We start from the raw sequence: 12,500 nt of genomic DNA, 5'->3' as shown, positions 1-12,500 counted from the left end.
AAATATAACATTGCTTTGAGTACAGTATTGAAAAGTATATTTAATTATTTAGGTTTTCCTTTGTGTTCTAGCATATTCCATCCAGGGCCAGAGTGTTATGATGATCAGTCCATCAAGTGAATCTCACCAGCAAGTTGTCGCAGTTGGTCAACCGCTAGCAGTCCAGCCTCAAGGGACAGTAATGGTAAAGTACTTTTTCTTCGTTAGGTAACCAGTTAATACCAGTTAACTATCAAGGAAACCTTTTGTACCTTTTTTGTGTGTTTCTCAAAATTTGTCATTATACTTATTTTCTTTCTTTTATCTGAATGATACTTTTAGAAGAAACTAGATAAATAAAGAGTGACATTGTTGTAACCAACTGTGACAACACAGTTTTTAAGCAAATGAATTTGTTCTGTACAAAATCATCCAAGCTTCTTTTCTTAAAATTTTTTTTTTATTGGAAAATATTTGAATATGATAGTACTTTTATAAGCTTATAATTTTTGAGAATGCATAACAGTTCTTGCAAATATATCCTTTTTTAATATAGCTGACTTCCAAAAATATCCAGTGTATGAGGACTTTGCTTAACCTGGCACACTGCCACGGCGCTGTTCTCGGGACATCGTGGCAACTTGTCTTGGCAACTCTGCAGGTACGCTGCGGCCTCTGGGTCAGAGGCCAGGGCTGTTTCATCAGGTGATATCAGTTAAACTCCTCAGTGCCTGTCAGCGCTTTGGGCAGGCCTGAATAGGCAGTAAGCATGAAAAAGGGCAAGTTGGAAAAAGAAAACAGACATGGCTCACATTATATGAAGTGATGGGATGTCTCTCATAATGGCCTGTTCTGCTGCCTATGCTTGATGTAATGAGTATTTTGTATGAATGTTAATTACTGATTTCAATTTAGTTATTAGATACCTAGTCTGATTTTTAGTTTTAGTTATTGGAATTTTTGTAAGTTTATAAATTTCCGTGTTCTGATTTTTTTTTTTTTAATTTTACAGCATCTTGTATGGATTCTGGGATTAAAGCCTAGTAGTGGTGGTGCCTTGAAACCTGGGAGAGCTGTTGAGGGGCCCAGTACAGTAAGCTCTAGTCATTCTTACTCAGTTAGTATTTTGCAGAATGTTTATATGTTACATTTAATTTTCTTCTTCTCTTAGGTGCTAACAACAGCAGTGATGACAGATTTACCAGTGATTTCCAATATACTTTCAAGACTGTTTGAAAGCTCACAGTAAGAGTCAGTTTTTAAAATTGATACAAACATTATTGTTAGCTGTGTATTTTAGATGAGAATATCTTATTTCTTCATTTTTATTTTAGGTATCTTGATGACGTATCATTGCACCATTTAATAAATGCACTTTGTTCCTTATCCTTAGAAGCCATGGATATGGCCTATGGAAATAATAAGGTGTGATATTCTTCCTTTTCTGTGTTAAATATGGTACATTATTTTGTTGAATAAGGTGTATATTCATTAGGATCGTAGTGTTTTACAAGTGGGAACAACACCTTGTGGGCTAGCCCTGCTCCTTTGGGTTCTTATATTTGTGGTGGTTTTTTGAACGGAGAGTGAAGAGGATGCTCTTTGGCTTGTGGTGTGTGCCAGTAGTTGGCTTTCCTGGTGCCAGAATGTATCATGATTTTAAATTGTGTCCACTTGTGTGCTGAATATTCTAAAAAATATTTCTATAAAGAAAAATTGAACACCATGTTTATAAATGTGCTCCACAAATTAGTAATCCTAATGATTACAGTTTATGGTTGTGACAATACAAGTTTTAAATCGAGGAAAATATATCTCAGTTTCTTTTCCCTTCATGGGATGGAAATTAGGAGCTAGTCATTTCTTTCTGAGGGTAATGACTCTCCCTACCTTGAAAATTAAATTTTTGCTTTGCTTATTGATTAAATGAATCAAGCAATACTTTTGATGACATTTCTTCCTATACTCTACCATTTTCTGTTAAACTTGGAAAACACAAGAATATTTGGGTTTTCTGATACCTTAGAAATTATTTAAAATGCTCTCTACATTTTAAGATGAATAAATATATTAGTTGGGCCATTTACAAGTAAGTGAAGTTACTAAGAAAATGGTTAGAAAAGCAGAGAGTGCAGTTTGTGGTTTATTTAACATCCAACTGTAGGACCTAAAATTAGACTATTTGCCTAATCCTTAATTATAATCCTGTGTATTGTAGCTTGTCATCTTGGCTCATGTGAGTCATTTAAAGATTAGCCAAAAAGATCTTAAAGAGCAAAGTTTTGTATATTATGGTACATACTTAGAGAATTATATAAACACGCAGGTGTTTGAAAATATCTGTTATAGTTTGCTCCAAATCAAGGCAAGGATAATATACAGTGACGTAATCAAATTCTTAATACATTCTTAACTCAACAATGTAATATTTTTAATAGATGCCTTAATTGAATCTGAGCAAGTTTATATGGTAATGACTTGAGAATTTATGTATTCACTCAACAAAGTACATTATATTTACTATGTACATGACACTGCTAGAAAATATAAAGGAAATTTCTGTTTTCAAAGAGCATGTAAACCACTTGGCTAATGGACAGTGTGGCAGATACGGTGGTGAGAGAGTTGAAATAGTTTATCAATATCAGCTAGTCTGAGTGAGTTAAATAGCTTAGGGAGTAAACTATACATCATGGTCCTTTAAGATGTGGTTTTAAAGTCACCAGTCACCTCATTTTTGGTCCTCTTTTCAGGAATTTGTGCTAATGTGTTGAGGGAGGTAGCTGATGGTAAAGCTTGCAAATTCTCCCTTAGAAGGGGACAGTGTTGAAGGCACTCGTGCAGGCATACCACCAAACTGAGTGTGTCAACAGCAGGAATAGGAAAACAGCTGCTGTCTTTGCTGTATGTCAGATGCTAGCTTATGTATTTCTGTTTAATCATTTAACACAATTCTGTCAGGTTCAATGGTAGTAACTGCTTTTTAGAGATAAAATATAAAAATAGCTGAAATACCCTGCTTGGGGTCACCTATTTAGTAACTGGTGGAGCTTGGATTTGAATCCGCTTATGTCTTATTCCAGAGCTCCGTTATTGTAACCACTTCACTTGTGGCTTTAACTTTTGTGTGCATCAAAGTCAGGTATAGCACTTTTTAAAAATGCAAGTTAGGACCACATACCAAGCTTCATGGATACAAGAATCTTTGGGTATGAGGTCTGGACATATACTTTTAAACACTGTGTGATTCCTGTGTATCCTCATTAGAATAAAGAGTAGGGAAAGGAGGAAATAATACTGGGCAACATTTATAGGGACTTACTGTGTGCCAGGCACTTTGTAACATAAGAGGTCATTTGGGTATATTATCTCCATTTTATAGATTAAAAAAGTTAGCACAAAATGAAGTGAACTTTTGCTGTTTGCAGCAACATGGATGGACCTGGAGAATATTATGCTTTTAGTAAAATAAGTCAGAGAAAGACAGATATTATTTATTGTCACATGTATGTGGAATCTGAAAATAAAAAAGCTAATATAATGAAACAGATCCACAGAGAGAGGAAAGGCGGAAGGGACAAAATAAGATAAGGGAATTAAGAGGTAAAAATTTTGAAACTTTATGTTGTACACCTGAAACTAGTATCAGCTATACTTCAATGAAAAAAAAGTTACTCAAGGTTACATAGATATTAAGTGGTCGTGTTGAGATGTTAAAAATTCATAGGCATCAGTCTTAACTACTGTATCATATTGTCTCTAGAATGATGAATTTCTTTCTGCTACACTAATTTTTAGGGTACTTACAGTGTTCGCACAGGCAGGAAGAGTCAACCTGACCACACTTTTCTTAAAACCCCAGGGTACTTGTTCAACAGTTTTTACTAGAAAAGAAAGATAATTTCACACATTTCCATTTTAGATTTTTATCAGTACTGTAAAATCAGTACAGTTGTATATAGAGTAATTACAAAATCTTTTTACTTAAAAATTATAAAATTATGCTCATAATTTACTTTTTAAATTTTAGTTGGCTTCTGTTTTTTCCAGTGCATTGTCTCCATTTGAAGTACTACAGCTGTTTATCAAAAAAATTCTCCTAATTCTAGTCAGCTTAGTCTACATTTAAGTATATTTTACTATCTCTATTAAAGTTGGATTAGAGATAGTTGCCCTTTGAACTTTTTACTGAAACTGTTCTTCTAACACATGGACTGAGTAATTCAGCCATTTATGAAGTACACTGGTTCCCTTTCTGTTACTGAAATGCCAGTGACTGAGAAAAGTGGTTTGTCTTCTCTCTCTGCAACTTTTTTATTACAGTCTAAACTGACAGCTTTACCTCCTCCTCCTTGACATCATCGTTCTTTCCCCTGGTGTCTGTTGTCTTCTTCTTTGTTTTTTTTTTTTTTCATTTTTCCTGATATTCACACATAAAACCTAAGCATTTGAAGACTTTACTAGTAAGAATGTATATTAGTTAGCTCAGCATGCCGTAACAAAATACCATAGACGGGATAACTTCAACTATGGAAATTAAGTTTCTCATGGTTCTAGAAGGTAGAAGTCCAAAGTCAGGGTGCTAGCGTGGTCAGCTCTTGTGTAGGCTCTCTTCCGGATTGAAAGATGCCTGACTTCTTACTGTGTCCCTACGTGGTAGGGAGAGAGGGGAAGGGAGGGAAAGAAGAGGGAGACGGAGTGCACTTGTAAGCTCACAAGCTCTATGGTGTCTCTTCCCATGAGGATGTTGAACTTAATCTGTTGGGGCCCCACCCTGAGGACCTCCTTTGACCTGGATTACCTTCTTACAAAGTTTGGGAGCAGTGGTGGAAGGTGGGGACGGGCGGATCACAATTCAGTTCATAGCAAAATTCTTTCCTTTTGGTCAGAAGACACACATTCTGTGTGTCTGGTCTAGTTTTTGGATTTTCAAGGCTTCCCCACTAAAGCAGTCTCTTCCCAACTAAATTTTTCGATTAGGAGTCATGCTAGATACTTGAGGGTTTCCCTGGTGGCTCAGATGGTAAAGAATACACCTGCAATGCAGGAGACCCAGGTTCGATCCCTAGGTTAGGAAGATCCTGTGGAGACGGGAATGGCTACTCACCCCAGTGTTCTTGCCTGGAGAATTCTGTGGACAAAGGAGCCCTCTGGTAGGCTATAGTCATGAGGTTGCAAAGAGTTGGACATAGCTGAGCAACTAGCACTTTTTAGATACTTGAGAGTGGGCTGAAAGGCTTGTCACATGATTACTGAGGTTATGTCATTTATTTCAAATTAGTCAAGTATATTAATTATAGTCATGCTCTTCACAGTATTCTCAGTTTTGTTTTCAGTTGAAGTACTCAAGTTCTCCTTGTGATATAAAAAAATATTATGTTTTTCTTCTAGGAACCATCTCTTTTTGCTGTTGCCAAATTGTTAGAAACTGGTTTAGTTAACATGCACCGGATAGAAATTCTATGGAGACCTCTAACTGGCCATCTACTTGAGGTAACCTCTGTTTCTTAATTATTATATTTACTTTTTGTTTATAATAATGACATACGCAGTGAATTAATGATTCTGTATAGCCATAAGAAAAATCAGCATTAGCATTTTTTCTTGTACTTCTCTCTGTATATTTTATCAGGGACTAAAGTTTATAGTAATCATTTTGGTAAAGAAATAGGTTGAAAATCTTATGACTAAAAATGAGTGATGTATCAATGAAATCTCTGATGTCTCCTTCACCTGTTAGTTTGGGTTCCCTTTCTTTTATTTTATAATCTTTTGATCCCCTCCGCTTCAGCTGGTTCTAAAACTTCAAGGCAATTAGGACTGAGACTTAGTACTAGACACCGCTCCTTTACAGACTTTCCTGTGATTATGAGGTAGCATTTCTACAAAAGGGAAAAAACCTTCTCAGTATCACTAACTATAGATCATGCCAGGGAATTTTGTCTGGATTTGTATTCAAACTTGAGTGAATCTGAATAATTAGTTGCTTCTTATTGACAGCTGCTTCTATCAAATACATGTCTATGAGCAGTTTAGGTTTTGGTTGCCCTCATTGTTTCATATTATTTTAGTAATCTGAGAAGGGTACTGTTCTTAGTTTAAAAAAAAAAAGGTCCTTTTTCTTTTTCCTTCCATTTTTTGGGATTATCTTTATGAGCTATTAAAGAATATATGCACATTTCTTCATTATGGAATTCTCATCAAATGGCAAAAGTATGTTTTAAAATTTTAGCCAAGTGTTTGATTATGAAGTCGACCAGATGAGGAACTTCAGTGTCTGCTTCTTCTGTTTACCCTGCTGACATCATTTACTTTTATGAAATCCTTTCTTTTCTGTGAGTTGTTTAGTTTCATCTTTTATCTTCTATCTCTTTATTGCTTCCTCTTGCCTCTTATTCAGAAGGTAAGCTTGCTTACATTTTATATATTTTCATATTTTCTTCAACCCTTATTGACAAACATTTTATATGACTTTTTAAATGTGGAAGAGTAGGAAATGCGATGTTGTGGTTTTTCATAAATTAATGTGTGATGTATAGCTTAAGTATACAAATTAAAGATTAATTTTTGTTCAACATGTATATACCCTTAGGTGTGCCAGCATCCAAACTCTCGAATGAGAGAATGGGGAGCAGAAGCCTTAACTTCACTTATAAAAGCAGGATTAACATTTAACCATGATCCTCCACTTTCACAAAACCAGGTAAAAAAAAAAGAACCTTTTTTAAAAGCACTTAAAGTCATCCTCTCCCATATGTAACTTTATTTGTAGGCCATGGATCTCTTACAGAAGGTTGATAATCCTGGATTTTCAGGATTATCTATGTTAAATTTTTTAAAAATTTTCTTGTAATAGCACTAAACTAAAGTAATAAATTACCTAGAATTGGTCTCCCCATCTAGAAGTTTCCTTCTTCATGCAGTGCTGAGGCTTCATACTTTATTAGCCTCTTTTCCTTTGGTCCTTACCTGTCTCTTTTTTTCTCTTTTCTTCCCCCTACTCATTACGCTCTTCGCTTAGTGACTCAGCCATGTCCAGCTCTCTGCAGTCCCATGGGCTGTAGCCCTGCAAGGTCCTCTGTCCGTGGAGTTTTCCAGGCCCGAGTACTGGGGCGGGTTGCCATGCCCTCCGGGGGGTCTTCCCTCCCCAGGGGTTGAACCTGCGTCTCCTGCATTGGCAGGTGGATTCTTCACCGTTGTGCCACCTGGGAAGCCCTCATGTGGGGAGAAGCAAGTGGCAGAAGAGGAAAGCACAATAAAGTAGATTTTTATTTTCAAATAATTTTAAAGGTTATTTTATACTTTCAGAGTTTTCTTTTGTTGTGCATCCTTTTTCCTGACTCCGATAATCATTCACATATATCTTATACAGCTTTTTAAAAGTCCGCCAAAGTTTTGTTTAGAGATGGAGTAGGAGTGAGGCATCTAACAGCCACTCACATTGCCCTTACTACCTTACTGTATTGTATGTGGGCGTACTCTCAGATTCCTCAGCAGGTGATCACTGGGTGTGTACTGTGTGCCAGGCGATGTTTTAACTCTTGTAACAGAATGATGTACAAGACAGAAAAGTTTCTTAATTTTTATAGCTTACATTTTAGTGATTGCATATTTTTTTCCTATTGCAATCTAATTTTTTTGTAAAGCCCTTTCCATGTATATATTCTCAGCATCCAGCTTAATACCTGGCACATGGTAAGAGCTTAATATGTTTGTTCAGTCAGTGAGCCAAATAAATGAATCCTTGGAGAGAAAAAAAAATAAGTGCTTTCAAATGCCAAAGGAGCAGAGTAAAGTGCTCTTTGCACTTTTTAACAGTAAAAAAAATTTTGTGGTTTTGTGTCATCTTTGTCTACTAGTTCATTTTCAGCAATATTGAGACTTTTAAATTTAAATACGTGTGGTACATATTAATAGAGTAAACATTGAAAGTTAATTTTAGAAATTGGGAATTGTTTTCTTCTCTCCAAATAGAGCTAAATATATAGAGGTATATTTTCTATAGTGAGATTCATTTATATATGGATCTGTAACTTTAATACCTTTTAACATCAGGTTATTCCCTATTTATTCTGAAATATAGTATCTTGAAGACAGATTTTTATTTTCTGTTATTAAAATATAAGACTTAGGGACTTCCCTGAAGTCCAGTGGTTGGGAATCCGTGCTTCTAATGCAGGAGGGGTGGGTTCCATCCTTGGTTGGGGAACTAAGCTCCCATATGTTACTTGTGTGGCCACAACATAAAAAATTTAAAAAGACTCACGGGGCTTCCAGGTGACTCAGAGGTAAAGAATTCGCCTGCCAATGCAGGAGACACGATTTCAATCCCTGATCTGGGAAGATCTCACATGCTGCAGAGAAACCAAGCTCATGCGCCGCAGCTATTGAGCCTGCGCTCTAGAGCGTGGGAGCTGGAACTGCTGGGCGCTGCAGCTACTAAAGCCCGTGTGTTCTGAGCCCACACTCTGAGCAAGAGAGGCCACCACAGTGAGGAGCCCGTGGCCTGCAACTAGAGAGAAGCCCTCACAGCCACAAAGGCCCAGGACAGCCAAAATAAATAAGTTAATTAAATCAGTTTTTTTTAAAAAAGATGACAAGATAATCCTAATGGTTACTGTTAGAGAAATCATTTTTGATGTTTATTTTCCAAAAAAATTTCTTTTTACCATTGCAGTCTGAGTGAAGGTGAATTTAAACTTGAAAGACAATAGCAGAACCTTTCTATGTTCTGGAACTTCTCTGATTAGCTTCTTACCTTCTCTTCAGAGGCTGCAGTTGCTTTTATTGAACCCCTTAAAGGAGATGTCCAATATTAATCATCCAGATATACGACTCAAGCAATTAGAGTGTGTGCTGCAGATTCTTCAGAGTCAAGGGGACAGTCTTGGGCCTGGATGGCCACTAGTGCTGGGAGTTATGGGAGCAATCCGAAATGATCAAGGGTAAGTGTTTAAAATTAACATCCAAAAGGTAATAGGAAAAGGGAATTCTGCCTGAAATTATGAAATGATCATTAACTTTTTATGTATGCCTTTTTTGCTTAAGATTATGATCTAAAATGTTTTGCTTACCCTACTCCCAAGTGACTGTAGGGAATCATTAGGGCTCACTTATATTTTGGAAGGATGGAAAAATTGCTATTTCTTTGTCATTTATACATGAATACAAGGTTCTTAAAATAAGAAAAATGCATCAAACAAACTTTCCCTTTCTCATTCAACGTCTAAATTTTGTTTGGCTAGTTGATGCAGAATAAAAATAATATGGTATTAATACATGTTTTCTTTTTTTAGTTTACAGTTTTTCTGATTCCCATGAGCTTCTTAATTTTTAGTGGTTAATTATTTTAAGTAAGCATATCTTTTTTCAGTCAGTTCAGTTCAGTTCAGTTGCTCAGTCGTGTCCGACTCTGCAACCCCATGAATCGCAGCATGCCAGGCCTCCCTGTCCATCACCAACCCCTGGAGTCTACCCAAACCCATGTCCATCGAGTCAGTGATGCCATCCAGCCATCTCATCCTCTGTCGTCCCCTTCTCCTCCTGCCCCCAATCCCTCCCAGCATCAGGGTCTTTTCCAATGAGTCAACTCTTCGCATGAGGTGGCCAAAGTATTGGAGTTTCAGCTTCAGCATCAGTCCTTCCAATGAACACCCAGGACTGATCTCCTTTAGGATGAACTGGTTGGACCTCCTTGCAGTCCAGGGGACATATCTGTTTTACATTTATGTAAATGTTGAAATACTCTATGAGTACTGTGTTAGGGAAGATTTTCTTCCAATTTTAAGATAAATTTTGATTTGTTCAAGTTATTGTAATGTATGTATTTTTCCTTCCATCTCTCTTAAATACATGAGTATAGATTTTCTTTTGTATTTTCAGAGAATCCTTGATACGAACGGCGTTCCAGTGTCTTCAGTTGGTTGTGACAGATTTTCTACCAACAATGCCCTGCACTTGCCTGCAAATAGTTGTAGATGTTGCAGGTAGCTTTGGACTTCATAACCAAGAACTTAATATTAGTTTAACTTCAATAGGTTTATTGGTAAGTATGATTGCCTTTCTTATATAATCTAGAAATCATTGTTTGCAACTGAGAGTGAATGCTAAGCAAGTGTGCTTTTGACTCTGTAGGAATCATTTAAATGACTTTTAAGTACATAAGCATCTTCTATGAAGGGTTAAGTAATATTATTTAAGAAATAATTCTTTAAGAGCAGAATATGTGGAATAATTTTGATTTATTGAGCTGAAATTTGGTTTATATAAGATTTGTCATGGAAGGGTTTAGTAAACAGATAATGGTACATACAAGAGAAATAATCAGTTGACTCTACTGATATTAACATAAAATTTAAATTTTAAATCCAATTTTTAAAAAATATTAAAAATTAAAGGTTGCACTCTCAAATTCTGAAATCATATAGATAAACTTAACAAAGGAAGAGAGATTTTCATTAAATCCATTCTACTAGGAAAAGAGTTTCTGATGTAATTGCTTTTACGTTTTATTCTATTTGTTGCATATCTGTGTGTTTAAAATAAAAATCCCTGAATAGGTATTTTTTTTCCTTGGCTCTTTAGTGGAATATTTCAGATTATTTTTTTCAAAGAGGAGAAACTATTGAAAAGGAATTAAATAAAGAAGAGGCAGCACAGCAGAAGCAGGCAGAAGAGAAAGGCGTGACTTTGAATCGGCCCTTCCACCCTGCCCCGCCGTTTGACTGCTTGTGGCTGTGTCTTTACGCAAAGCTGGGTGAGCTGTGTGTGGACCCCCGTCCTGCTGTCCGCAAGAGCGCGGGCCAGACCCTGTTTTCAACAGTCGCTGCCCACGGCACCTTGCTGCAGCACTCCACGTGGCGGACTGTCGTCTGGAAGGTACCGTGGGAAATCTCGCGTTGGCACTTAATTGAGACGTGCTTGTATGCTTCTTCAGCAGCAACAAATTAATTAAAACTTTAAAAAATTTTCTTAGTTTTTTTATTGAAATATAGTTGGTTTAGAATATTATGTTAGTTTCAGGTGCATAGAAAAGTGATTCAGTTATACATATATATGTTGTTTTGTTCCTATTAATTTTTAAAGAAGAATTTCCATCCATTTGTGCTTTTGGCAAAATAGGAAGTTTTAGCTTTGTCATGTTTTTAATTGCACCTTGCATATTAGCAGATTAAATACTTAAAGCCTCATTTTTTAAAATTGGAGGATAATTGCTTTACAATGTGGTATTGGTTTCTGCCATACAACAAAGTGAACCAAATATATATATATATATATATATTTTTCCCCTCTTCTTGAGCCTCCCTCCCACCCCACCCCTATAAGCCTCAGTTTTTTATCTCTTTGATTTCTGCCTTTTCACTTCCTTTTCCCCATTTTCCTGGTGGTAAAACCACTAGTTGCTAAACTTCCACATATAATTCAAATGTAATTAAATGAAAACTTTATAAACAATATCAATAATAATGAAATTTGTTTGTAGACTCACCAAACAAAAATCACCTCCCATTTGTAAATTCTACGTTTGTTCAAGTATGCAGTTTCATTTTTTAATTTTTCATTTTTATCATCTTTTTAAAACGTTCTTTCAAAGTCAGCAGCTTATTAGTGAGTATCCCGTCTTTGCTAAAAGGCTCTCTTTTTTTTTGTTGCTTAATCTGTTCCATTTAAATAAAACTCTTATTTGTTATCCTTTACTGCTTTTGTGAATTTTTGAAATTAGTAAGTTTGACAGTAGGCAGTATGGTAAACTTTAATTGTATTTAACAGTGTTCTGAATTTAAGAAGACCTCAAAATGTCTTCTTAAAAAATTAATAACATATGTTCCTAATAAAAATAATTGAAAGACCTACTCCCTCCTGTGTCTTTTGTTTCAGCTCCTTTTGCTAGCTTTATCAGATCACAAACAAACTTGAGTCCTTTACTATTTTAAAAAAGCAAACTGATATTTTCTCTGACTCCTGTTTCCTTTTCCTAACTTCATTATTAATCTTGCTGCCTAAATCTCAGTATTAGTAATTTTTTCTTTCTCACTTCCACTGCATTCCCTTACCCCTTGCAATTTGATATCCAGATTATTCTACTTCAGAGTATCTTAAACATTAGCATGTAACAGCGTCTCCTAGAGCACACTTGTTAAAGCACAAATTGCTGAGCCACTGTACCCAACCCCCTAGAGGTTCTGATTTCTTTCTGTGGCGCGGAGACTGAGAATTTGCCTATCTGTGAAGCTCCTGGGTGACGCTGATGCGGCTGGTTCTGAGACTGTGTTTAGAACCACAGGAATTGTCCATTGGCTCTGCAGGCCGTCTTCTAATTGCCAGATCTCTTGCCCCATGGTCAGTTTTTCATGCCGCTCCTTTTTTCGTAGCATTTGATACTGTTGATTATTTTCTCCGTGAAATTTCTTTTGGCTTCTGTTTCACAGTGTGCATCTGCTTCTCGATTCAATTTTGTTTTATTTTCTTAGCCCCTATTCCTTCCCCTCAATCTACATTTTAAATAAACATCCCCCAAATTC

The 12,500-nt window shown here is 36.1% G+C and overlaps 1 protein-coding gene across 5 annotated transcripts in view; it reads left to right on the top strand.

Annotated features, from left to right (window-relative positions):
* The window catches only part of MON2 (MON2 homolog, regulator of endosome-to-Golgi trafficking), a 108,464-nt gene that overhangs the window by 57,217 nt on the left and 38,747 nt on the right, over positions 1-12,500 (top strand). For all 5 annotated transcript variants that reach the window (XM_065934726.1, XM_065934724.1, XM_065934723.1 and 2 more), the window contains 10 exons: positions 72-184; positions 536-640; positions 992-1,072; positions 1,151-1,224; positions 1,314-1,404; positions 5,371-5,472; positions 6,572-6,682; positions 8,749-8,924; positions 9,862-10,024; positions 10,564-10,857. In XM_065934726.1, the coding sequence (XP_065790798.1) occupies positions 72-184; positions 536-640; positions 992-1,072; positions 1,151-1,224; positions 1,314-1,404; positions 5,371-5,472; positions 6,572-6,682; positions 8,749-8,924; positions 9,862-10,024; positions 10,564-10,857 (1,310 nt within the window). The remainder of the gene's footprint in view (positions 1-71; positions 185-535; positions 641-991; positions 1,073-1,150; positions 1,225-1,313; positions 1,405-5,370; positions 5,473-6,571; positions 6,683-8,748; positions 8,925-9,861; positions 10,025-10,563; positions 10,858-12,500) is intronic.

Source organism: Muntiacus reevesi, chromosome 4 (genome assembly GCF_963930625.1).
Source record: "Muntiacus reevesi chromosome 4, mMunRee1.1, whole genome shotgun sequence".
Taxonomy (NCBI): Eukaryota; Metazoa; Chordata; class Mammalia; order Artiodactyla; family Cervidae; genus Muntiacus; species Muntiacus reevesi.
Note: the sequence above shows the minus strand (reverse complement) of the source record. Positions and strands in the feature narration are given on the sequence as shown.